At 42.3% G+C, this 27,068-nt stretch overlaps 3 protein-coding genes and 1 pseudogene across 3 annotated transcripts; all 4 read right to left on the bottom strand.

Annotated features, from left to right (window-relative positions):
• Positions 1–7,672: 7,672 nt before the first annotated feature.
• LOC136933088 (E3 ubiquitin-protein ligase TRIM35-like) lies at positions 7,673–9,409 on the bottom strand. The gene is made up of 5 exons (XM_067228468.1): positions 9,206–9,409; positions 8,906–9,001; positions 8,550–8,780; positions 8,438–8,460; positions 7,673–8,353 (listed from the first exon to the last, which is right to left on the bottom strand). Exons 1-5 carry the CDS (start codon positions 9,407–9,409, stop codon positions 7,684–7,686), a joined length of 1,224 nt encoding a protein of 407 aa, XP_067084569.1. The 3' UTR covers positions 7,673–7,683.
• A 2,894-nt stretch (positions 9,410–12,303) lies between these two features.
• LOC136933087 (E3 ubiquitin-protein ligase TRIM35-like) lies at positions 12,304–14,637 on the bottom strand (annotated as a pseudogene).
• Positions 14,638–15,228: 591 nt separating this feature from the next.
• LOC136932646 (protease-associated domain-containing protein 1-like) lies at positions 15,229–17,993 on the bottom strand. The gene is made up of 5 exons (XM_067227835.1): positions 17,829–17,993; positions 16,873–16,973; positions 16,608–16,717; positions 16,249–16,416; positions 15,229–16,122 (listed from the first exon to the last, which is right to left on the bottom strand). Exons 1-5 carry the CDS (start codon positions 17,896–17,898, stop codon positions 16,002–16,004), a joined length of 570 nt encoding a protein of 189 aa, XP_067083936.1. The 5' UTR covers positions 17,899–17,993; the 3' UTR covers positions 15,229–16,001.
• A 1,044-nt stretch (positions 17,994–19,037) lies between these two features.
• On the bottom strand, positions 19,038–26,699 carry il12b2 (interleukin 12B 2). Its single transcript, XM_067228467.1, has 8 exons — positions 26,682–26,699; positions 23,353–23,428; positions 22,935–23,192; positions 22,513–22,615; positions 22,207–22,406; positions 21,847–21,995; positions 21,167–21,277; positions 19,038–19,277 (listed from the first exon to the last, which is right to left on the bottom strand). The coding sequence occupies exons 1-8, from the start codon at positions 26,697–26,699 to the stop codon at positions 19,140–19,142; spliced, it is 1,053 nt and encodes a 350-aa protein (XP_067084568.1). The 3' UTR covers positions 19,038–19,139.
• Positions 26,700–27,068: the final 369 nt, after the last annotated feature.

Raw genomic sequence — 27,068 nt, 5'->3', positions numbered from 1 at the left:
TGTCTGTGACAATGATAAAATCCCCTCCAACATAAATACCTCAGGTACTACATCACCCCAGAACCCCTAGATCCAGTCGTTATTATATAACTCCACTACAAAGATATCTTAACATGAATACATCAACCCCCGCCTTCCACCACACCTCCTTTCAGAGATCTAGATACACGATACATGATCAAGCCCTCCTCCCCACGAAACACACATATAAACTAGAGAGGGTACAATTTCTGGGGAAATTGTAGGGTGTGCTTGCTTGCGTCGGTTGCACAGGGGTCCGTTTTTGAATGACATTTTTACAACTGATATTTCTGTATATGTTATATAAAAATGCATACTTATTATTTATAAAGATTACATAGATTTAAAAGCATATTTTTTTTGCTGCTCATTTACAACTGAAAATACGAGTGAAGTGTAGAATGAAATAGATGTCTTCTCATTTCCCCTGCAAGAGGCAGCCTCATCGTTGAATCAAAACGAATAAATTTGGCAGACCGGTGTAAAAATTGACCTAATCTCTATGACTTAAACGTCCTTTTAAGTTTTTCCCTTCTCGTGATATTTTCAAGCATTTAGCCTACTCATATTGCATTCATTCATGAATAAAGAACCCCCTTTGAAGATTATTCTACGACGTTACCGGCAGTAGAAGATTGAATCGCGATTCAAACAGTACCATCTGCTAACTGAAAATATGCCCCCCAAAACGTAAATAAGCTTGACATTTATTTAGTGGAAAATCGCTCATTCATAAAAAGCTCACTGGTAGCGACCATTGTCAGTAACAACGCAAAATGCGATATAGCCCTGTGTGGAGAAGCTGCCCCGGTAAATTGTACTACTACGGTACAGTACTAGACTACTGCTGTGTTCGTCTTGGTAGCGATTGCGTTGGTTGAATTGGATTTAACGTTCCGTTGTACGGTTTAGGCTGAAATTAATTATTTTCATGAACAGATTGACATGGTTTAGGCTGTGGCAATGAAGTTCAGGTTAGTAGTTAGATAGACTTTTGATTTAAGTAAGGGGAGTGCCGAACATGTTCTGTCGCCGTTTGACTTCCTAAACAGCTGTGTAGTGTAGATGTTTTTGTAGTGTGTCTCTCGTAAGCTACAGCGTTGCAGTGAGCTACACTGGTTTGAAACGACAGGTAATGGTAATTTCACCAACAAATCGTTTACTAATGTCAGAATAAATCCTACAACGAAAATGTATATGTGAGGAATGTTTATTTTAACGATTGAAAACAGATAACGCTACATCATAGATCACTGTAGTATGTGTTGCCCGGGCAAAACAGGCTAATGTCATGATGCTAATACTTCAGTGAAATAGTAGACTACTGTTTCCGAAAGTAGATGTACTTCCTTAATAATACCAGCTTATATTGTACATTACACATCACAATTGTGTGTCATATCACAAAGTAAAATGAGTAAATAGTTATCACCCTGGCCTCTTTTTTTGTGGCGTTTCTGCAGCTGCCTTGCAGTAAAGCTATAGTTAGCCTAGCTATGCCCCAAGTTAACAGATGCGAAACGAATGTTCTGCCAAGCAAAGGTAGTCACGCGGGTTTTCGTGACGTTAGTGACGTAGTGACGTTAGTAACGTCAGTGACTGTGGCTAGCAAATTAGCCACCGTTAGCTTCACTTTTCGCCACAAAAACTTAACTTCAGCCTAAACCATGCAACGGAACGTAAATTCCAATAGAAGCAACTCAATCGCTACCAAGACGAAACTTTTGACACCTACTTTGTCTATGTAGGCCAAATATTGACTGAGTTTTAGGGGGGCAAAAAGAACTAGAGAGGATACAATTTCTGGGGAAATTGTAGGGTGTGCTTGCTTGCGTCGGTTGCACAGGGGTCTGTATATTTTATATAAAAATGCATCGGGCCTACTTATTATTTATAAAGATTACATAGATTTAAAAGCATCTTTTTTTTGCTGCTCATTTACAACTCAAAATATGAGTGAAGTGTAGAATGAAATATGATGTCTTCTCATTTCCCCTGCAAGAGGCAGCTGACAGGCTGAATCAAAACGAATACATTTGGCAGACCGGTGTACAAATGGACCTAATCTCTATGACTTAAACGTCCTTTTAAGTTGTCCCTTCTCGTGATATTTTCAGGCATTTAGACTACTCATATTGCATTCATTCATTAATAAAGAACCCCCTTTTAAGATTATTGTACGACTTTACCGGCAGAAGATAGAATCGCGATTCAAACAGTACCATCTGCTAACTGAAAATATGCCCCCAAAAACGTAAATAAGCTTGACATTTATTTAGTGGAAAATAGCTCATTCATAAAAAGCTCACTGGTAGCGATCATTGTCAGTAACAACTCAAAATGCGATATAGCCCTGTGTGGAGAAGCTGCCCCGGTAAATTCTACTACTACAGTACAGTACTAGACTACTGCTGTGTTCGTCTTGATAGCGATTGCGTTGGTTGAATTGGATTAAACGTTCCGTTGTACGGTTTAGGCTGAAATTAATTATTTTCATGAACAGATTGACAAAGTTTAGGCTGTGGCAATGAAGTTCAGGTTAGTGGTCAGATAGTTTCCCTACTGAAAGACTTTTGAGTAAGGGGAGTGCCGAACATGTTCTGTTGCCGTTTGACTTAAACAGCTGAGGAGTTGTTGTTAGCTACTCACACTAGTGTCTCGGGTACAGTAGGCTACAGCGTTGCAGTGAGCTACACTGGTTTGAAACCACAGGTAATGGTAATTTCACCAACAAATCGTTTACTAATGTCAGAATAAATCCTACAACGAAAATGTATATGTGAGGAATGTTTATTTTAACGATTGAAAACAGATACATCATAGACCACTGTAGTATGTGTTGCCCGGGCAACACAGGCTAATGTCATGATGCTAATATGTCAGTGAAATAGTAGACTACTGTTTCCGAAAGTAGATGTACTTCCTTAATAATATCAGCTTATATTGTACATTACACATCACAATTGTGTGTCATATCACAAAGTAAAATGAGTAAATATTTATCACCCTGGCCTCTTTGTTTGTGGCGTTTCTGCAGCTGCCTTGCAGTAAAGCTATAGTTAGCCTAGCTATCCCCCAAGTTAACAGATGCGAAACGAATGTTCTGCCAAAGGTAGTCACGCGTGTTTTCGTGACATTATTGCAGACCGGTGTAAAAATTGACCTAATCTCTATGATTTAAACGTCATTTTAAGTTTTTCTCTTCTCATGATATTTTCAGGCATTTAGCCTACTCATATTGCATTCATTCATGAATAAACAACCCCTTTGAAGATTATTCTACGACGTTACCCGGCAGTAGAAGATGGAATCGCAATTCAAACGGTACCATCTGCTAACTGAAAATATGCCCCCCAAAACGTAAATAAGCTTGACATTTATTTAGTGGAAAATTGCTCATTCATAAAAAGCTCACTGGTAGCGATCATTGTCAGTAACAACGCAAAATGCGATATAGCCCTGTGTTGAGAAGCTGCCCCGGTAAATTGTACTACTACGGTACAGTACTAGGCTACTGCTGTGTTCGTCTTGGTAGCGATTGCGTTGGTTGAATTGGATTTAACGTTCCGTTGTACGGTTTAGGCTGAAATTAATTATTTTCATGAACAGATTGACAACGTTTAGGCTGTGGCAATGAAGTTCAGGTTAGTAGTTAGATAGACTTTTGATTTAAGTAAGGGGAGTGCCGAACATTTTCTGTCGCCGTTTGACTTCCTAAACAGCTGTGTACTGTAGCTAGATGTTTTTGTAGTGTGTCTCGCGTAAGCTACAGCGTTGCAGTGAGCTACACTGGTTTGAAACCACAGGTAATGGTAATTTCACCAACAAATCGTTTTCTAATGTCAGAATAAATCCTACAACGAAAATGTATATGTGAGGAATGTTTATTTTAACGATTGAAAACAGATAAGGCTACATCATAGACCACTGTAGTATGTGTTGCCCGGGAAACACAGGCTAATGTCATGATGCTAATACTTCAGTGAAATAGTAGACTACTGTTTCCGAAAGTAGATGTACTTCCTTAATAATATCAGCTTATATTGTACATTACACATCACAATTGTGTGTCATATCACAAAGTAAAATGAGTAAATAGTTATCACCCTGGCCTCTTTTCTTGTGGCGTTTCTGCAGCTTCCTTGCAGTAAAGCTATAGTTAGCCTAGCTATCCCCCAAGTTAACAGATGTGAAACGAATGTTCTGGCAAAGGTAGTCACGCGTGTTTTCGTGACGTTAGTGACGCAGTGACGTTAGTAACGTCAGTGACTGTGGCTAGCAAATTAGCCACCGTTAGCTTCACTTTTCGCCACAAAAACTTAACTTACGCTTAAACCATGCAACGGAACGTAAATTCCAATAGAAGCAACTCAATCGCTACCAAGACGAAACTTTTGACACCTACGTTGTCTATGTAGGCCAAGTATTTACTGAGTTTTAGGGGGGCAAAAAGAAATAAAAATAAAAATAATAATAATAACTAGAGAGAGTACAATTTCTGGGGAAATTGTAGGGTGTGCTTGCTTGCGTCGGTTGCACAGGGGTCTGTATATTTTATATAAAAATGCATCGGGCCTACTTATTATTTATAAAGATTACATAGATTTAAAAGCATCTTTTTTTTGCTGCTCATTTACAACTCAAAATATGAGTGAAGTGTAGAATGAAATATGATGTCTTCTCATTTCCCCTGCAAGAGGCAGCTGACAGGCTGAATCAAAACGAATACATTTGGCAGACCGGTGTACAAATGGACCTAATCTCTATGACTTAAACGTCCTTTTAAGTTGTCCCTTCTCGTGATATTTTCAGGCATTTAGACTACTCATATTGCATTCATTCATTAATAAAGAACCCCCTTTTAAGATTATTCTACGACTTTACCGGCAGAAGATAGAATCGCGATTCAAACAGTACCATCTGCTAACTGAAAATATGCCCCCAAAAACGTAAATAAGCTTGACATTTATTTAGTGGAAAATAGCTCATTCATAAAAAGCTCACTGGTAGCGATCATTGTCAGTAACAACTCAAAATGCGATATAGCCCTGTGTGGAGAAGCTGCCCCGGTAAATTCTACTACTACAGTACAGTACTAGACTACTGCTGTGTTCGTCTTGATAGCGATTGCGTTGGTTGAATTCGATTAAACGTTCCGTTGTTAGGTTTAGGCTGAAATTAATTATTTTCATGAACAGATTGACAAAGTTTAGGCTGTGGCAATGAAGTTCAGGTTAGTAGTCAGATAGTTTCCCTACTGAAAGACTTTTGAGTAAGGGGAGTGCCGAACATGTTCTGTTGCCGTTTGACTTAAACAGCTGAGGAGTTGTTGTTAGCTACTCACACTAGTGTCTCGGGTACAGTAGGCTACAGCGTTGCAGTGAGCTACACTGGTTTGAAACCACAGGTAATGGTAATTTCACCAACAAATCGTTTACTAATGTCAGAATAAATCCTACAACGAAAATGTATATGTGAGGAATGTTTATTTTAACGATTGAAAACAGATACATCATAGACCACTGTAGTATGTGTTGCCCGGGCAACACAGGCTAATGTCATGATGCTAATATGTCAGTGAAATAGTAGACTACTGTTTCCGAAAGTAGATGTACTTCCTTAATAATATCAGCTTATATTGTACATTACACATCACAATTGTGTGTCATATCACAAAGTAAAATGAGTAAATATTTATCACCCTGGCCTCTTTGCTTGTGGCGTTTCTGCAGCTGCCTTGCAGTAAAGCTATAGTTAGCCTAGCTATCCCCCAAGTTAACAGATGCGAAACGAATGTTCTGGCAAAGGTAGTCACGCGTGTTTTCGTGACATTATTGCAGACCGGTGTAAAAATTGACCTAATCTCTATGATTTAAACGTCATTTTAAGTTTTTCTCTTCTCATGATATTTTCAGGCATTTAGCCTACTCATATTGCATTCATTCATGAATAAACAACCCCTTTGAAGATTATTCTACGACGTTACCCGGCAGTAGAAGATGGAATCGCAATTCAAACGGTACCATCTGCTAACTGAAAATATGCCCCCCAAAACGTAAATAAGCTTGACATTTATTTAGTGGAAAATTGCTCATTCATAAAAAGCTCACTGGTAGCGATCATTGTCAGTAACAACGCAAAATGCGATATAGCCCTGTGTTGAGAAGCTGCCCCGGTAAATTGTACTACTACGGTACAGTACAGTACTAGACTACTGCTGTGTTCGTCTTGGTAGCGATTGCGTTGGTTGAATTGGATTTAACGTTCCGTTGTACGGTTTAGGCTGAAATTAATTATTTTCATGAACAGATTGACAACGTTTAGGCTGTGGCAATGAAGTTCAGGTTAGTAGTTAGATAGACTTTTGATTTAAGTAAGGGGAGTGCCGAACATTTTCTGTCGCCGTTTGACTTCCTAAACAGCTGTGTACTGTAGCTAGATGTTTTTGTAGTGTGTCTCGCGTAAGCTACAGCGTTGCAGTGAGCTACACTGGTTTGAAACCACAGGTAATGGTAATTTCACCAACAAATCGTTTTCTAATGTCAGAATAAATCCTACAACGAAAATGTATATGTGAGGAATGTTTATTTTAACGATTGAAAACAGATAACGCTACATCATAGACCACTGTAGTATGTGTTGCCCGGGAAACACAGGCTAATGTCATGATGCTAATACTTCAGTGAAATAGTAGACTACTGTTTCCGAAAGTAGATGTACAGTACTTCCTTAATAATATCAGCTTATATTGTACATTACACATCACAATTGTGTGTCATATCACAAAGTAAAATGAGTAAATAGTTATCACCCTGGCCTCTTTTCTTGTGGCGTTTCTGCAGCTGCCTTGCAGTAAAGCTATAGTTAGCCTAGCTATCCCCCAAGTTAACAGATGTGAAACGAATGTTCTGGCAAAGGTAGTCACGCGTGTTTTCGTGACGTTAGTGACGCAGTGACGTTAGTAACGTCAGTGACTGTGGCTAGCAAATTAGCCACCGTTAGCTTCACTTTTCGCCACAAAAACTTAACTTACGCTTAAACCATGCAACGGAACGTAAATTCCAATAGAAGCAACTCAATTGCTACCAAGACGAAACTTTTGACACCTACGTTGTCTATGTAGGCCAAGTATTTACTGAGTTTTAGGGGGGCAAAAATAAAAAAATAAAAAAATAATAATAATATATATGTGAGAGAACAAAGGTTGTGCTCTCGCCGAAGGCTTGAGCACACCCAATAATATATATGTGAGAGAACAAAGGTTGTGCTCTCGCCGAAGGCTTGAGCACACCCAATAATAAAAAAAATAATAATATATATGTGAGAGAACAAAGGTTGTGCCCTTGCCGAAGGCAAAGCACACCCAATAATATCTACATGTTGTAGGTATGACATCATATCCCCAATACTGCATCCTACCTTCTCATAGAAGCAGCAGATGACAGCGATACAACAGAGATACAACAGAGATACAACAGACCCAGTATGAGGGCCGAGGCCCAACTCCAACACCTTCATACTGTATGTGACTAACATACATCTTCCTCTTGCATGTTTTACCATCATCATCATCATCAACCAGGTTGATTTCCTCAGGGAACAGCAACATGAAACCTGACCACTCAGCAGTTCAGAGGAGTGGGACTACAACTACCATACACCTCACTGGGATGACATCACAGACACAGACACCTCTGATTGGCAGATCTTGACGTCAGGGTGTTTGGCATCACCAGCTCGTCCAATAGAGAAGCATGGGTAGAGTTTCTCAGTGAAGGAGTCTTTATGAGTGTGGATGTGAGTCATGTCTTCAGGGTCGTAGAAGGACACCTCCCCCCTGTCCCAATCCAGCTGAACTCTGACCCTCTGGAGTCTCCTCTTCAGAGGGAGAGTGTTACTCAGACCATCAGTGTACTTACCACTCCTCTGCAATATACACCAGACTCCATCCTCTGGGGATGCATGACGCTCCCTCTTCCTGTCTACTGGCTCTCTGGCCACACCCATATTCCAGTCAGGATGGTCCCCCACCTCCACCTCCCAGCTGTGCTTCCCTGAGCTGAACCCCTCAGAACCCAGAACAGTGGAGTGCTTGGTGTTCCTCTCTGGGTTGTCAGGGAGCTTCTGCTCTGAGCCTGTGTGTCTAACACTGGTCAGATCATCAGACAGAGAGAGACAGGAATGTGCAGTGTTGGGGTCCAGAATGACAGGAGTGAAGCTGACCACCCCCCTCATCTTCTCCCACACTCTGAAGGTCAGGTTGCCGAGGTGTTTGGCCACGTCTATCAGCGCTCCTGAGACCAGCTGTGGATCCGGCAGTGTGACCTGGGCTCTGGAACAAATGTTCATGATCAGTATTGATGAGGGTGTAAATTAAAAGTTAAACAAAAAATATATTAATTATGAATTCACGTACTTCTTCTCTGTGATTCTGAAGTGCTGAATGAAGAGAAAAGAGCAGTGATAAGCATTGTCATCAAAACCATGTATCAGATTAGTGTGAATTGTCAACTGAAACACATCCTTACCTGCAGGAATGACACATCATCTGCATTTAGCTCCTGCTTTATGGCTTCAATTGTGTCTGAAAGTGAGGCCATCTCTCTGTTTATTCCCTCAATCTTTTCTTTCATTGTCTCATTCTTCTCTTTAACCTCTCTCCTCAGAGCTGCAGTCCTGGCCTGTTCTTGCTCATGTAGAAACTGGTGAAGCTTGTTGAACTTCTCCTTTATCTGCTTCTCTGTGTTTACTCTCTGGGTCTGTTAGAGTCAGAGGAGAACTCACATTAGCATTTTATTATTTGTTTTTAAATAACAAACAAATCTTTACTGATCAATTCAATGCCTGTGGGTCACAGCATTGGCTAACACGTACTGTACTGTACCTCAATGTGTTCTGCAATCTTTTCACACGTTAGTTTAACTTTATTACAGTCCTCTAGCTTCTTTTCTAAGGGCTTCAGGGCAGTCTGAATTTCTTCCTGAAATGACACATGACATACATTTATAATCTTAATCTATAATGAATCAGAAAAGAGAGATTGTAAGTTATTGTGCAGTGGCAACAGAAATTATAAATAGTTTCCACAAGTATTATCCGTTAAAGGAAACTTTAACCACTTCAAGAGTGTCCTTGTATTTGATCTCAAAGCACCATGTTTATCTGACAATCTTCTTCCTCTCACCCTGTGATCCTGGGCAGCTTCATCTACTGGGACACAGGTGTGAGATCTGTGTTTTCTGGAGGTCTGACACACCAAGCAGACTGGTTCTTTATCCTCTTGACAGAACAGCCGGATCTTCTCACTGTGCAGACTGCAGAGCACCTCAGACTCTCTGACGACACCAGCCACTGTCTTCAGAGAGCTGGTCAGGGTGGTTTCAGCCATGTCCAAACAGTTCTCCTTCAAACAAGACAATCTAACAAGAAGAGAGTACTTATCTTTCCAGTATTGCTGTAAACAGAAGCTGTGTGTGACAGGCTCCTTGAAGATCACAAGGGAGGTTCGATGGATGAGATCCTCCTCTGGAAGCAGTTCTCTACCTCTGTATCCTTCCAGTTCTCTGTATAAACAGAGAAAGATTATCACGTACCACCTTTCAATTGACAATTGAGTGTGTGTGTGCAGAGTATCCTTATCTTGTCATTTTGACCAGAACAATTAAGTTTCCCTTTCACCTTTTAAAAGAGACACGTAACTCTCAGGTCTGTCCCACACCCTGAAATGGCATTTTGCTTTGTTTATGCAATGTCATAAATCTACTTTCAATTTCAGTTAACTAGTTCATAGTTCTTACCTTGCTATGTTCCTTACCTACAACTCAGTCATTCCGGGTCATTCGTTTCAGTGTTAAAACTCTGAAACAAGTTACAATGTGAAAATGGTGAAATTGATGTTTCACTGGCCTCCAGTATTGTTTGAGGTGCTTGTGTCCACTACAGAAGTATTATTGTGGTTGTTCTTGTGTGTATATATTTTGAAATATGTTTAGCATCTATAGTCTTATTTCCTTCATGAAATGTCATTGTTAAAGGGTTTACATTCAAGAGTGGTGAAAGCAGTACAAAGAACAGTTTATTTTCCTCTGAAACACATGAGGAGGTTAGTTAGTTGTTGTGCCGATCTCACTCCCTTCAATACCGTCTCTTCTCCACAAGAGAGGGAAAGTACTCTTTCAGTTCTACTCAAGTTACACTGGAAAGTCTGGTTTTATGAGGTGTGAAAGGTATTGCTACACTGTAGCCATGATACAGGTACATGTTTTTCATATCCATGTTTGTGTTTTCAGTATCTGTGGGTGTGTTTTAACAATTATTTTGTTTAACCTGAACTCTTGTAAGTATGCTACTGTAAGATGTGGGTTGGTTATTAGAAAATGGATCAATCTGCATCAAGACCAGACAGAGGATAGAGATGGATTCATTTGAACATCTTTTAATGAGACCAAAAACATGACTTCTCTGCAGAACTCTTTTGCTTCTCTCCTTAGAGCAGCAGAACTCTGTTCCTGCTTGGCTGGAGGCAGCAGGGTCACCTGCAGTTCCACCAGAAATCCACTAGGGGGCGGACCACTCAAGCACACCTGAAGCACTAACAAGTAGGGAGCAGATTTGCACACCATTGCTAAATGCTTTGACTGCTAATATGTTTTTTATAGACTGTGAAGTTTATATAGAACACCTTTGAACCATGTCATAAAATGCTGTAGCTATTATTCGATTGATTTCACAAAATTCCATGTTCCCAGCATAGACCTACTGACACTACTGTATCAGGGTTGAAATTGCTCACTGAAGAGTCAAGTTGCCACTGCATTTTGGTGACTTAAACCTGCCACAACACAACAGCGCTCTCTCCCCCCTCCCCATAGCAGTGAGTTATCATGGAGGGAGTCAGCAGGAGGAATGTGGTCTCTCTGAGACTCCTGTATCTCCTCCCACCCAGCAGGGAGCCCCTCCTGCCCTGACCACACTGAGCTGACCACTCTGGAGGATCTCTGCCTCCCTGATCCTCCTCCCTCGGTTTCAAACCTCCTTCCATCTTCTCTCAACAGTCGGCTCTTTCCAGTTCCTCCTGGGCTCTTTCTCCTCAGTTTGGGTTTCTTCTGTATAATAATATTGATCCTGTATTTCTCTGATTCTTCAGGTTATGGCTCTGTTCTCTCCAATGTACTACATGTGTTTCTCTAACTTAAGGAAATGTGTCAAGGTGTTATCAATAAAATGAGAATTTAAGTAAGAAAAATGTAACATGTATTTTCTTGTGATTTCATAAGGTGGGACATTATCGGGTACATGTCCAAAAAGGTCAACTTTACTAGACAATCTCTAGTATCTATCCTACATTGTTCTCTGGACTTGCAGAGATATGCCCGATTCGAGATTCACAAAATCCGGTTGTACATGAGAGGCACGGAACAAACAATTTGCAATCAGTTTACCATTTATTTTACTGCAGAAATCAAACAACACAAAAAGGCATAGGACAACATACAAGCTGCTTAATCCTAAACCCATATTTTAAAATATAATGATTTGAATTCACAAACTTTCTGCTCATCTCAGAGGCTACAAATAACACACTCCCAAATGTCTGTGACAGTGATAAAATCCCCTTCAACATCAATACCTCAGGTCATTACTACATCACCCCAGAACCCCTAGATCCAGTCATTATTATATAACTCCACTACAAAGATATCTTAACATGAATACATCAACCCCCGCCTTCCACCACACCTCCTTTCAGAGATCTAGATACACGATACATGATCAAGCCCTCCTCCCCACGAAACACACATATAAAGAATATCTACATGTTGTAGGTATGACATCATATCCCCAGTACTGCATCCTACCTTCTCATAGAAGCAGAGGATGACAGAGATACAACAGAGATACAACAGAGATGCAACAGAGATACAACAGAGATGCAACAGAGATACAACAGAGATACAACAGAGATACAACAGAGATACAACAGAGATACAACAGAGATACAACAGACCCAGTATGAGGGCCGAGGCCCAACTCCAACACCTTCATACTGGATGTGACTAACATACATGTAGGATCATATGTTACCTGAATTGGACAGGTTGACACGTTTATCATAACAATAATAATGTGTTCATTTAACAGATGCTTTCATCTAAAGCAACATACAGGGAGACATTTGAACTGGCAACCTCTTGCTCTGCTGTCAGAAATATTAATATTTAACAGCACTAACATCCTTCATGAGTGACCTGCAGAGCAGAGGTGGGATCTTCCTCCCGGTTGTCAGACTAAGTCCCTAGATTGCAGGTAGCGGGCAAGCAAGTCTGAAACATCATCATCCTCATCATTATCTTCCCACCTGGTCTCTTCCTCCCCCTCCTCCTCCTCCTCCCCCTCTTCCTCCTCCTCCTCCTCCTCCTCCTCCTCCCCTCTTCCTCCTCCTCCTCCTCCTCCTCCTCCTCCTCCTCCTCCCCCTCTTCCTCCTCCTCCTCCTCCTCCTCAATCATCAACACCTCTGATTGGCAGATCTTCACATCAGGGTGTTTGGCATCACCACCTTCTCCAATATTGAAGTATGGGTAGAGTTTCTCAGTGAAGGAGTCTTTATAAGTGTGGATGTGAGTCATGTCTTCAGGGTCGTAGAAGGACACCTCCCCCCTGTCCCAGTCCAGCTGAACTCTGACCCTCTGGAGTCTCCTCTTCAGACGGAGAGTCTTACGCAGACCATCAGTGTACTTACCACTCCTCTGCTTTATACACCAGACTCCATACTTTGGGGATACTTTTATCTCTCCCTTCCTGTCTGCTGACTCTCTGACCACACCTATAGTCCAGACAGGATGGTCCCCCACCTCCACCTCCCAGCTGTGCTTCCCTGAGCTGAACCCCTCAGAACCCAGAACAGTGGTGTACTTGGTGTTCCTCTCTGGGTTGTCAGGGAGCTTCTGCTCTGAGCCTGTGTGTCTAACACTGGTCAGATCATCAGACAGAGAGAGCCAGCGTGATGCAGTGTTGGGGTCCAGAATGACAGGAGTGAAGCTGACCACCCCCCTCATCTTCTCCCACACTCTGAAGGCCAGGTTGCCGAGGTGTTTGGCCACGTCTATCAGCGCTCCTGAGACCAGCTGTGGATCCGGCAGTGTGACCTGGGCTCTGGAACAAATGTTCATGATCAGTATTGATGAGGGTAGAGATTAAAGGTAAAACAAAGAAAAGATTAATGATAAATTCACGTACTTCTTCTCTGTGATTTTGAAGTGCTGATGAACAGAAAAGGGCAATGATAAGCATGGTCATCAAAACCATGTTTCAGAATAGCATGAATTGTCAACTGAAACACATCCTTACCTGGAGGAATGACACATCATCTGCATTTAGCTCCTGCTTTATGGCTTCAATTGTGTCTGAAAGTGAGGCTATCTCTCTGTTTATTCCCTCAATCTTTTCTTTCATTGTCTCACTCTTCTCTTTGCCCTCTCTCCTCAGAGCTGCAGTCCTGGCCTGTTCTTCCTCGTGTAGAAACTGGTGAAGCTTGTTGAACTTCTCCTTTATCTGCTTCTCTGTGTTTACTGTCTGGGTCTGTTAGAGTCAGAGAATACCTCACATTAGCATTTTATTATTCGTTTTTTCATAATAAACAAATCTTTACTGATCAATTCAATGCCTGTGGGTCACAGCATTGGCTAACACGTACTGTACTGTACCTCAATGTGTTCTGCAATCTTTTCACACGTTAGTTTAACTTTATTACAGTACTCTAGTTTCTTTTCTAAGGGCTTCTGGGCAGTCAGAATTTCTTCCTGAAATGACACATGACAGACATTTACAATCTTCATCTATAATGAATAAGAAAAGAGCTATTGTAAGGTATTATGCAGTGGCAACAGAAAAGAAAAATAATTAGTATCATCCATTAAAGGAAACTTTAACTACTTCAAGAGTGTCCTTATATTTGATCTCAAAACACCATGTTTATCTGACAATCTTCTTCCTCTCACCCTGTGATCCTGGGCAGCTTCATCTACTGGGACACAGGTGTGAGATTTGTGTTTTCTGGAGGTCTGACACACCACGCAGACGGGTTCTTTATCCTCCTGACAGAACAGCTTCAGCTTCTCACTGTGCAGACTGCAGAGCACCTCAGACTCTCTGACGACACCAGCCACTGTCTTACACTCCTCTGAGTGTTTGCTACACACCTCCACCTCCTCCTCTCCTCTCCTCTCTTCAGACGATCCTGCTTTCTGTCTCCCAGCAAATGAGTCAGCTAAATCCTTCAAAGAAAAGTTGATACCTGGAATCTCTTTAGAGGATTTTCTCTTACAGACTGGACAGTTCTTGTTTTTAGCCTGATCCCAGAACTTCTTCAGACAGCTGGAGCAGAAGCTGTGGTGGCAGCCCAGAGACACAGGATCTCTGAAAGTCTCTGAGCAGACGTGACAGTTCAAGTAACTCTCAAATTTCTCAGCCATGGTTTCTGAAAAATGCTGCTGCTAATATTTAAATATAGCCTACTGCAGAGTATCCTTATCTTGTAATTTTGACCAGAACAATTAAGTTTCCTCTTTACCTTTTTTAAAGTTCACAGCATATAACTCCCAGGTCTGTCACACACCCTGAAATGGCGTCTTGCTTCGTTGTCAGAAATCTACTTTCAATTTCAGTTCACTAGTTCATCCCCTTCCTATGTTCCTTACCTACAACTCACTCCTCTAGATGGCGCTGTAGGACTGCAGGATGACTGAAGAAGCTATTCTGTCATGGTAAGCTGTTTAGTGTCATAATTTGAAAGTTTAAACAACAAAAACGATACATCGTAATACCCAACAGTAAAATAAAGGACATCCCTAAGCTGTTGAGTTTAATTTTGCTTGGGTACTTGTAAATGTTTGTGTTAAAATGCTGAAACAAGTTACAATGTGAAAATTGATGTTTCACTGGCCTCCAGTATTGTTTGAGGTGCTTGTGTCCACTACAGAAGTATTATTGTGGTTGTTCTATATGTATATATATTTTGCATCAATTGTATTTAAGTCAGGAAATGTCATTGTTGAAGGGTTTACATTCAAGAGTGACGAAAGCAGTACAAATAACAGTTTATTTTCCTCAGAAACACATCAGGAGATTTACTGAAATTCTTATCCTAAATAGATTTATTCCAAACAAAACAATTTAGACTCCTTAATTTACCCCCCCACCCCCCATCCCCCGACTCCAGAGCAGACTGTACCTGAGTAGCACACAATTATTACAGCAATACTAGCTTGTCATGTGGCCTACAATAGGTGTACAGTATGGGTCAGCAGTCCACAGTCCTTGGCGGTGCAGCCCTTGATTTAACAGGTGTACTGTTACCCTTATTTCTTTTTCTACAATTGGGTTTTAATCAATCCACAAACATAATCAAGCCTGTTACACAGGTCATGTGCTTGTAATTAATCATGGCAACAGCCACACAAGGATGATTTATCAGTCTGGCGACCACCTGCCCACTACCATCCAGTCTCCACTTATTCACAGGTCCACATGTGAGTCAGCACCATCCATCTCAGTGAGATCTGAGGATCTGCAGGCGTGTTTGCGTTCAAGTAGTCCACTCAGAGCATCATCCAGCAATGGGCCGACCCCCAGACCAGGTGTGTCCGTGCGTGTCCCTTTAAGAGAACTCTCCAGTACTAACCAGTCCAGGATGGTAATTCCAGTCACAGTCTAAGCAAATCCAAATACAGGATGGCGTTGTTCCTTCCCAATAATAGCCAAACAGAGTGTAGGATGTCAGAGTTCCTCTCTAATGACAGACAATCGGAGTCCAGGGTGATAGACACTAACACTGTTAGTCTCTCCCTCTTAACCAACCGGAGACTCCAGGGGGTTTGTTTACATCAGGGTGTCTTTGTGTGTTCAAGCACTTACAGAGGCTGTTTGTAGAAGTGTTTGAATGTGCAGGTACCTCTGTGAGTGTGTGTGTGTGTGTGGTCGGGCTACCACAGTGTCCAGGGGGGCTGTTTGAGAGGGAAAGAGGCCAGTGAGGACACATTGACAGGAATGGAGATCACAGCCCAGGGCAGGGCTTGTCTTTGGAGGGACCTTCTGATCATCAATCTAGGAGGGAGACAAAGACAATAACGAGGGGGTGAAGAGTTAGGCAGAGTGTCGGAGGATGAGGGAGGGAGAAGGACAGGTCAAGGACAACAGCGAGGGAGAAAGCAAGCGAGCAAGATCCCTTACCCATCCCGTCCCAGCAGGAACAGAGCAGGTATGCTGGGCTTGGCTGTGCTACCGTCCGTGATCATGTCCAGAAACTGGCTGTCGTTGTCCGCTGCGTCGTCCGCTATGAGCACGGCCGTGCCCCCAGCCTCCTCCACTGCTCGGGCCTTGTGGACAAAGGAGCAGCCCCTGCACACGGACACACGCCAGGATGAGACTGGGAGCCGTCGGGTAGAGGAGGCACGTGAGTTACGCAGACAGCTTTTTCTACAATGGATCGACGCATTACAAAGACAGACACAAACAAACACGATGACCCCCACCCCCCTTTCCGGGAGAGAGTTCGGGTTGTCAGTGCATCACCAAACACACATCATTACCCCCTCTCCAGGAGGATCACTTGTCCGTGAATCAGTCCTCTGTTTTTGAGCTCTGAACATCCATCGGCTGGTTCTGCTGGCACCAAGTAGATCTCATCATAGGAAGACACCTGCGGAGCAGGGGAGAGAGATTGAGAGAGTGAGCAAGAAGAGAGTGAAAGGGGGAGAGAGAGAGAGAGAGAGAGAGAGAGAGAGAGAGAGAGAGAGAGAGAGCGATGAGGGGAGATCAAGGAAGACTTGTTGGCTTGGCTGCTCTCACACTCACAAAGTCTCCTCCAAAATCCTTGGCGGGCGCAGCACTGAAGATGTAGCCTATGTCCTCAGGGCTGATCACTCGGAAATATAACAATTCGTTGACCCCAAGACCTGGACATGCAGAGGGAAATGGGAATGTGTAAGTCAGTGGGTGTTTTATTTGTATTTTTTACATTTTAAGATCTTGATTCTACAGTGTTTGCTGTTGGGATAGAGGTTCAGAACCATATAGAAATATTTATGAGATATAGGCTATAGCTCTAGATAACTTGTATTGCACTTCTGGTAAGCTCACTGTAATGCAAAGCTAATTTGTGATTAAGGTATAATATGGTATAATGCCTACAGTATATTACAAAAATACAAACGTATACTGTTAACCAACTCTTGATGAAGTGCGAAATAAGAAGTTTGAAACATGGTTGTGGTGATGTAAAAGTCATGCGACCGTGGTGTAGTTCGTTCATAGACTGCTACGTTACCTTTGAATTTATGGCAATTACAATTACTCTTCAAAAATCATACAACGTTATGTACATAGGTGAGGATTATATTTCTGAACAAAACGTGTGGGTATCATAAACGTGTGTTTGCTACAGAGTTTATTTTCTGCAATAATCCAAAAGCCAATGGAAAAATCCCATATGAATTTATGTCGAGTGAAATGCGACACTAACTTCCGGGTTGGCCTACAATAAAACGTCATCCCTGCGACACTATATATGCAAGTGAGTTTAGATTATGTATAAAACATGGCAAACTGAGTATTGCTTAATAGCCAGGGAGCTATTGACGGGAGGAGTAAAGAAATCTTGACAATGCAAGATGAATTATCTTGAATTGCAAGCTAACTAGCTAGTTCTCGTGTAAGAAGAACAGTTTCAGTAGCCCATTGACCACAGTCAGCACTAGCTAGCTATTTAGGCTACATATCCAGCTAGCAAGTCAGATAAAAGGTTCTCTCACCTGACACGCAACACCAGTGTATAAAGACATTGCCAAGATATATACACCAGAAAATTCTCAGGAGCTCCATTGTAGTTACAACGTTAATTAAGTATTTTCAGTTGGTCAATGATAATAATTCATACGACTTCATCCGAAAGATATCTCCAAAGGTTTATAGTATACGTAGGCGGGTCTTGACAATGGCACATCTACAGCGATTGGCTAACGAGAATGCGTTCCCTATTCTGTATTGACAAATCTTGAAGCCCGTCTCGTAACAGACAGAGCCATTCAGTAACACTTGCAGGTGGTAGTGGTACCCCATGAGTGGTACACGTAGCTGCTTTACAGACAACGTTGACGGCACAAAGCACACAAATGAACATGAAGAAAAGCAGCGCACCTTTGTTCACATATTAGGAATTTATTTAGTCAATGATCAGCCTCTCTAAACTGATTGAGTTCACACCATCAATTAGGCCCACCAGTCCCAAATCAGAATCAGAATTCGGTTTATTCGCCATGTATGTTATACAAACACGGAATTTACTGTGGCAGGGAGGTGCAAAGCATTAAACATATACGAATCTTAAATTAAGTAAAAGTACAAAAGTTTAACTATTTCTAAGAACTAAACAATCTAAGAATACAACAATTTAAATATAAAATAAAGTATATATAAAAATCAGAATAGAATGAGCACCGTGAGTGGTCAACATAGTGCAATCGGATACTGAGATAAGGTGGCTTATGTATACTGAATTGCCATTAGATGGACTTATAATAGTTAAATAAGTGAATGAATGTCAATGGGAGTCCTTGGCCTTGTTGAAGAGGCCAGTAGCAGATGGAAAGAAACTGTTCTTATGGCGTGAGGTTTTGGTCCTGATGGACCGCAGCCTTCTGCCAGAAATAAGCAGTAGCCTTGTTATTAGAGAAATAATAAACCGTTATTAACACGATTAACTACATTGTGTAAGAGTGTATAGGCTACAATATATTTTAAAATAGGCCTATAGGCTAGCTTCAAGCAGCAATGACGGGGCCAAGCAGCAGGTGAAATAACACAAAAAATTTAAATGCATCAAAAACTTGCTGAGATATATCTTGTCTGGAAACAGATAAGACTAAAGGGGACGCTATTTGGAGGAAACAGACTAGGTTACAGCTGTAACCTGACACTCTACTCAAACACAAGTAAGAGTCAGTCTATGATAAGTTGCAATTGTTCAGCCTTTGGATCAAGACACATGTATTATCTTTTTAAGGTTAACAACCAACAATAATCAACAGTTATTATCCAAAACGCATTTTTGCTTCCTGCAGCTGTCAGTTGTCTGCCATGGCAATTGGCACCAAAAGAGCATTGTCATGGGCCAAATTATGACAAAAATGTCTTCTTCTACATTTCTTCTTCTTGTTTTTGCAGCAGATCCTTTTCTTCTTTTCTTTGCGTTTTAAAGGCACCTGTCAATCAAAGTGTAGACAAGGTTTCATTCACTCTGTTCATAAGTGGGTCTGAGGTTGCGGCGCTGGTGCATGTGTGCTATGAATGAGTAAACTTCCTTACAAAGACACAGTTTGCATCAAATCTAGGCAAATAACAATGGCAACTAAAGTCATATAGTGTGACATATACAGTTACTATACATTAAAATATATTGCAAGAATGTAGTGCTGGTCCTACTGTAAGTCGCTCTGGATAAGAGTGTCTGCTAAATGACTAAATGTACAGTATCTAGGCCAGTGGTTCTCAACCATGGTCCTCAAGTACCCCTGGTCCTGCATGTTTTAGATGTTTCCCTCTTCCAACACACCTGATTCAAATGAATGGGTTGTTATCTGGCTCAGGAGAAGCCTCTTAACGACCATTCATTTGAATAAGGTGTGTACTTAAGGACCAGGGTTGAGAACAACTGATCTAGGCTATGGCTATGTAAGATTATGAATGTAGTCCTGCAATATGTAAGAATATAAATGTATAGTGCTACTCCTGTATATCTGTACTGTATAAAGTATCTAACGTTACATGAGGGGTACTGCTGGTATTTTGTAGTCCTGTGAAATTACAGGCTGTTAGGATTTGCTTATAACCACACAGACTGTGTGTAATCTGAGAATACACCTAGTACTTGTGTTACAGAGGCCCATGATTGTAGTCTACGGCATGGGGGCACGTGCAGCGACAGAATCGTTTTATCGTGAGATTGAATTTGTTGGCTTTGAGTACGAATGTATTTTATAGTTAGTCATTTAAGATACTAACAAATGTAGTTCAGGGCAGCATGTTGTTGGGATGGGATGACAGTTATCTGTGGGTCATAAGAAACCAGCCAACTGTAATCCTCGCTGGTTGTTCATCTGAGTTTCGCTCTAACCCTAGCCTATTCTAGCTGCGACGTGCAAACTGGGAAATAACTCTGACAAATGATGACTGTGATCATGCAACCACAGGGGCCCAGTGTAGTAGTTGACATTATGCTTTTCAATAAGGACACGTCCTAATGATGAATACATTAGCAAATAGCATTTGTAATATGGGGAAAAGTACAGTGTTTACATGCTGAAATAAGGTGTTGCACGCACATGTATATAACACAAAACACACACTCACACACAAATAAACAAGGAAACAGAAGTACAGGGCAGGAAACACAGAGGCTTTTAATAGCCAGAAGATTTGTGCCGCACAAGGGGGAGACCAAACCACCAGGTTACACCGAAACACCATAAGTCAGACAGTGCCACATCTCACACCACAATACTGTACTGTATAGCTGGCTCGCTAACCTAACCTGGCTCTTCTCCATTGAAAGACACAGCAGTTCAAGACTATTGCCTAAATTGTCATTATATAAGAGAAATACCATGGTATTTCAAGTAGATTATGGTTCACTACCACCGTAAAAAAATAAATATGCATTGAATAATATCTTAATTATAATGATAAACCCATTTCACAGTTTCTAGGCCTACTGATAAATTACATGAACAAAATAAATAAATTGATAGATAAATAAATAAATTGATTAACGAATAAATAGTTAAATAATATAGAAATTACGTTTTACGAAAGATAAATAAGCAACCAATCAAGAGGGTAGGGTGGTGAGTGTGGCAGCTAGAGGCACAGAGAGGGAGACGGGTGAGACAGGTGTGACAATGTAGAAGGACAGGGGTGAGGGTGACAGTGCTGAGATCCAGGGAGGAGATGGGGGAGGCAGGGGTGAGGATGCAGAAGGACAGGGAGGCAGGGGGTGAGTGTAATCGTACAGAGTGACAAGGGGAGACAGGGGAAGGAAAGACAAAGTCTAGACAAAGTCGAGGGTCAGGAAGGAAATCTCTCAGTGGGTTACATTTTTCCAGGGGCTCCACTGGCTCCAGGTAGACAGGACGAAAGGGTCTCTGGAACGCACTCTCAGCTCACTCACCTCCCTCGGGATGAGGCCAGTGGTCGACCTCTCCACCTGCAGTGACAGGGGGAGGGAGAGAAAGTAAGAAAGAGAGAGAAAAATAGATGTATATCGAGAGAGAGATAGTGAGGGAGGGAGACCGAGAGAAAGGGGGAAGGAGGAAGAGAAAGAGACATAAGGAAAAGGAAAAATAAAAGAGATGAATTCATTAATTCATGAATCAATTAATCAATCGATTCATTAATTGATTCCACAGTTCGGTGAATCTGATTTTGTATGAGAGTGTTTTCTAGACAGAGTGCATGTGTTTTTTGGTGCATGTATGTGTTTCCGTACATAATGGAACAATGTATAGTTTCATGTTGTTTAATTGTAACTTGTTTAACTGCATGCTCTTATGGTTCTTCCCTTTGGCACTTGGTTTTTCACAATGTATGCTTCATGTTCTGGCTGCTCGCAATGTTTGGGGCTATCTCGTTGTTATGATCAGTGACCTATGCTCTTTTGTAAAGCTCTCTCTTAAGTCGCTTTGGATAAAAGCGTCTGCTAAATGCATAAATGTAAATGTATAGTGTGTGTTTCTGTATCTAACGTAAGGATGTACAGCAGGATAGGTTGAGTACCTTTCCGTCGTCCTTTTTCCGGTACTCTATCTCGTGCTCCAGAGGGTAGAAGCTCCGGGGCGTGGTCCAGGTGGGCGCAGGCTCCACTGTGACCTTTAACATCTGCTTCTCCACCCGAAATTTCACGTCCTGTGGGCTGTCAGGTTGAACTGCAAATATGCAAAGGGCCCTCTGTCAGCTCGTCACAAACTCACAAACGCATCACTCCAGCCAGTGAGCGTACTTAGCTTCACCTGTGACGAAGCGGGGCTGCCAATGGTCTCAAACCTCTCGGGATTTCATCTCAACACACACGTGCACGCACGCACGTGCACGAACACACGAGCACAAACTCACATCCGCGCAAACGGCCCTACTCACCAATGTCTCTCAGGTAAAACTGCTTGGTCTCCCTGAAGTACGAGCGGTCGTCGATGGCCTCTGCGGTTACCAGCAAGGCGGTGCTCTCCTCGGAGGAGGCTGAGAAGGGGTGGAGGAGGGTGAAGGTGTAGCCTCCCTCGAGTCCCTTGGACTCTCCGTTATCGGGACTGACCCAGGGGCAGGAAGGCTTACCCTCCAAACTAGAGACATAAAAGGGAGGCGAATGATCGGTGAGACAGGTCTGTCCGTGTGGATGTGTACTGGTATGTACAGTATACGTTCTGTGTGGTGTGGTTGTTCTGGTACCAGTCAGGGCCCAGTCCCAGGCGCAGGGCGGTGACCTCGCTGTTGTTCCAGGTGCAGGTGAAGGAGCAGTTGTAGGACCTGGCTCGGCAGCTCAGGTGAGACTCTACACATACAGACAACAGGGGCTTAGACAGCAAATAGGGCAGAGACAGGGCAATGCTGGAGAAAAGGAATTGTATCAACACAGGAACCAGGGCAGTGACAGGGTGATACTGGCCAAAACCAACAGAACCGACAGTATAGCACCAAGTACAGGAATCAGAGGTGAGACAGAGAGATAGAGGTACATCTTATTTTTATTGAACACAATGCGAGCATTGAACCTGCTGCTGTATTAAAGTCTATTAAAAATTATTAGAGATCAGAGAAATATGTAGAAGTAGATCACACAAACACACACACGCACACACACACACACTTACCAGTGGTGTCTGCCTCCTCTTCCTCAGCATCAAGCCGCACGTATGAGGAGGACAGCTTGCCGTCTTGGCCCCAGCAGCTGTACTCCCCCAGCATCGGGCCACCCAGGTCAGAGAGCGTCAGGCTGTGCCCCTCCATGTCGTAATCGTTCTCGTCCAGGGTGTACACGTCCTCGCCGCGCTCATACTTCCATTTCACCTCACCTTTCAGCTCCTTGGGACAGTTCAGGGTGACACTGCCTTCACTCTTGCCTACGACCACTGACACCACACACACACAAATCGTTCGCCTGAGTGAGAGGGCATTCATATTCATGATGACAAAGCAAAGCAAAGACACAAAAAGTATAAGATGTAGATCACACGCACATACACGCACACGCGCGCGCACGCGCGCGCACACACACACACACACACTTACAGTTATCAGGGAAAGAGGTGAGTCCGTGGCCCCCATGTATGCAGAGCAGTAGGAAGACCCATGGTCCTGAAATATTCTGAGGATGCCAGCGGAGAGTGGACAAATAATAGCATGCTGAATTAATGAAGCAGAAATTGATATTATTTACAAAAATACTGATATTGTGTTAAATGCTATAAGACTGCTGAATTTGTTCAGCGGACTATTAGACAATAATTACGCCAAGAACTCATCGATAATTGCCATCACAGTTACAGTATGCCATGTTTTAAATTTACGTTTTAATCTAAAAAGCGTCTGTCTATCCTCCTGTTCTTTTTACCATGCTAAAGAAAACTCGTTGCTAGTCCAAGCGTCGACAGAGTCAGATCAGCGATCAAGTTGACAGTTAGTTAAACTGTTGAGGTTTCTTCTGTGTTTTATATGACCCTAATAAGCAATGTGGGTGTCACGGTTTTGCCCACCTCCAACCACACAGCCTTCAATCTCACAACTGTGTGGGTGGGGGGGGGCGGTTTGGGGGTTTCGTTACAATTTCTATGACTGATATTTGGTATTATATCTGGTATTTGGGTAATGGGAGTGGGTGGTTATGGTTGTCGACAAGGAGAAAACTTAACCCTTGTGTTATCTTCGGGTCATTCTGACCCATTAGTCGTTGTGACCCACCGTCGTATTTTATCGCATACAAAAACAAAGTGAAGCATTTTCTTTTAACCGTTGGGCTGTCTCAGACCCCCCATATTGCGAAGGTTAAAAGAAAATACTTTTTATTTGTTTTTGTATTGGGTAAAATTGGGTAAATTGGGTGACCCGAAGCTCCTCTGCATGGTGACCAGTGATACACTGATTCAAAGTGAAAATATGAATTCCTGGGGTGTGTGTGGTGTGTTTTTGTGAGGACGGACTAGGTACTAGGGTTATAGCCTATGTGAATTCCAATAGTGGATTTAACCCCCCCCCCCCCCCCCCCTCTAGTGTTATCATGCTGACTGTGAAACGTCTTCATTAATGCAACACTTTTTATCACCAGTAAACGGTCACGACCGATTAATAAAATTAATTATGTTGTAATAATCAGCCTACATTTCGCTTCTCAAAGCGTTGACACGCACGCGCACGTGTGCCGTACGCTGTAAGGGGGTAGTTCATGGGCAAAATGACACAGAAACTGAGCTGATTGACCAGATAGGAAATACAAGGTAATTCATTGTGCAGCGTGGGATGGCGTGGTGCATTTTCCCTTTTGCATTTTTCATGAAAGTGTTGTTTGAATATGAAGGAAAAGATGCAAAATTGTGAGTATCCATGGGAGGGGGCGGCCTGTGGAGAGTCCCAGGGGTTTCCTTTGAAGAGTGGTCCTTGGAGAGCTAGCATGACGGCAACACCAATAATTTACATTAAAGTCTATGTCTTAGACGGAGCTTTGCAAAGTCTACTGCCCTAGCAACACACATACACACACATATTTGCATATATTGACAACATTCATTTATGTCATTGATGAGAGGCATGTTGGGTGTAAATAGCACCTCTCACTTCGTCAGAGGAGTGTACAGTGTAGAGTCATCTATTATTATTTAGTCACTTACTATCTAGTCATCTATGGTTTGAGGTTTGGTATTCAATGGTGGTCCTTACGCCTTACTGGTCTGCGTTGCTTGTATAGCAGTATACACATCATGCATCATATAAACCAATAACACCATCAATTTAAAAAAAATGGATTGTGACTGAATTGCACTGGGGACAAATGTCCTGCAACCTATTTTGGGGATTCTTGTATTCCATAGCGTCTGCCTACAGAAATCAGCGCAAACTGTAAGTAAAGGGACTGAGCTGAGCTCGCCAACCCATAGATTATTTGATGGAACACAATGCTCTTGAAGCTTACGTATGGCAGCTCTACAGTGCCCTGTCTCCCCTCATTGAGTCATTGAGTTTTATGACGAGATGGTGTCACCGCAAGTCCTTTCTTTGTCTGTGTATAAAAACAGCATGGTTATCACTGAACTCTAGGGGACTGTCTGGAAATGTTACCAGAGAGTTTCAAGTGTGTTGCCCTGTCCACACGTTCTATCTTTATCATTCACGGTAGCAACCAATTTCTTAAAAAAAACAAACGAATGATGCAGAGTAACTTGAGTCTCTACATGTCACAGGGAGAGTGGAGCGGGTGGGCCCAGTTGCTGTGACCGAGGCAGGATCCCAAGAACAAGTGTTGGATACTCAGAAACAGGAAGTGGAAGGGCACGCGTTTAGACGTGGAAAGGGTCCGACAAAGACTAACCACGGAAGGAACCGGAAAAACGCAGTCGGACCCAACTAGACACAGATGAGACCGACTAGAACAGACAAGCAAACTGAAAACCTCACCCAGACACAGACACAGGCCACCACAGACACAAAGAGAACACACAGGTGAACTGGGGCAAGGACGTGGGCATGACACTACAGGGCTCTGCTCCTTCAGTCACTTGAAAAAAAACATACCTAGAAGTATTCTAGGTTTCATTTCCCTATACCAGGAACTAAAAAGAGAACCATCTCCCTTCCCCTATTAGTGTTTGTGGTTAACCAACCCTTTTTGTATCCAATTTAAACAAGTAGGCTATTCATACACGTTTTAAAAGTATCCATTGTGTATCAGGGCTGAAGAAGTCTCTCATTGTACCCAATTGCTGTGAAAGTACCAAGTCAATGAAGTCAATGACCAAATACAAGTTCAAGACAAAATCAAAGTATTTATTACAGATCAGGTGCAGGTGTCCGATCCACTCAATAGAGCATCTCAGAGGACTGGACCAAGAATGAAGGGCAGTTAAATAGAATCACAATATGGGAGGGGGGTGACAATCAACATAGCTTCACAAGCACAGAAAGAAGATGCCACATTCATGGTGCTAGTTAGCTTTTGTTTAGGCTTTAGATAGGGCTCCCCTAGAAATTGCCTTGACGTTCCATGTTCCCATGAGCTAATATAGCAAGGTAAAGATCAAACATTGTTTATTATATTCAGAACATACAAAACAGTATAAAAGTAATGTAATAATCATTATTTGTAATCTTTATTATTGTTAATTGATCAGTGGTCAATGGCAGACCTTTTCAGGGCCAAGAGGGGGTGCACACCCACAATTGAAGGTGTGTGGGAGGATGTGTGTGTGTGTGTGTGTGTGTGTGCATGTGTGTGTATTATTGACGAATGCTTTTTTTCAGTTGCTTGACAAATGTTGTTTGTGTTAACGAGCCAGGCCACATAAAGCTATGCAGCTAATGATGAATATAAAGTTATGTTACATCAACGTTAACTCATGTCAGCTGCATACCTCTCCCGACTTAATCATGTTAAATTAAAGGTCGCGGTACCGCGCTCCTTCACTGGGGTGAGAGAGATGTGAAAGCAGAGAAAAAAGAAAAAAAAACATTAAACAGGTCATAAGCACACGGTACTAATTTAAGAGTGCTAATTTGTCTTGGTCTTGTCTCGGTCTCGATACACTCCGGTCTTGGTCATGACTTGGTCTCGGTTTAGGTGGTCTTGACTACAACAGTGGGGTGTGAATGTGTGTCTGTGTGTGCAAGCTTATCTTTCTGCTTCATCACCCCAACCACTTCATGTGGGAGTCCCATAGGGACCTGTGCTGAGACATCTTCTCTTTTCTATCTACACGATGGGGGAGGGCCCTCACAAGTTCTATGTATGGTCTGGACTT

This window comes from Osmerus mordax, chromosome 24 (assembly GCF_038355195.1).
Source record: "Osmerus mordax isolate fOsmMor3 chromosome 24, fOsmMor3.pri, whole genome shotgun sequence".
Lineage (NCBI taxonomy): Eukaryota > Metazoa > Chordata > Actinopteri > Osmeriformes > Osmeridae > Osmerus > Osmerus mordax.
This window is presented reverse-complemented; position numbering and strand designations above follow the sequence as displayed.

Excerpts from the sequence above, each read along its gene's own strand:
- LOC136933088 (XM_067228468.1), bottom strand. The coding sequence starts at position 9,409 with ATGGCTGAAACCACCCTGACCAGCTCTCTGAAGACAGTGGCTGGTGTC. Across the intron at positions 9,002-9,205 it reads AAGCTGCCCAGGATCACAGG|GAAGAAATTCAGACTGCCCT; the intron begins GTGAGAGGAAGA and ends GTGTCATTTCAG. Across the intron at positions 8,354-8,437 it reads TTCAGAATCACAGAGAAGAA|AGCCCAGGTCACACTGCCGG; the intron begins GTACGTGAATTC and ends CATTTGTTCCAG.
- LOC136932646 (XM_067227835.1), bottom strand. The coding sequence starts at position 17,898 with ATGGAGCTCCTGAGAATTTTCTGGTGTATATATCTTGGCAATGTCTTT. Across the intron at positions 16,417-16,607 it reads GTGATCCTCCTGGAGAGGGG|GGGCTGCTCCTTTGTCCACA; the intron begins GTAATGATGTGT and ends GTCCGTGTGCAG. Across the intron at positions 16,123-16,248 it reads TTCCTGCTGGGACGGGATGG|ATTGATGATCAGAAGGTCCC; the intron begins GTAAGGGATCTT and ends TCTCCCTCCTAG.
- il12b2 (XM_067228467.1), bottom strand. Across the intron at positions 22,407-22,512 it reads CTGGGACTGGGCCCTGACTG|TTTGGAGGGTAAGCCTTCCT; the intron begins GTACCAGAACAA and ends TTATGTCTCTAG. Across the intron at positions 21,996-22,206 it reads GTTTTACCTGAGAGACATTG|TTCAACCTGACAGCCCACAG; the intron begins GTGAGTAGGGCC and ends GCATATTTGCAG.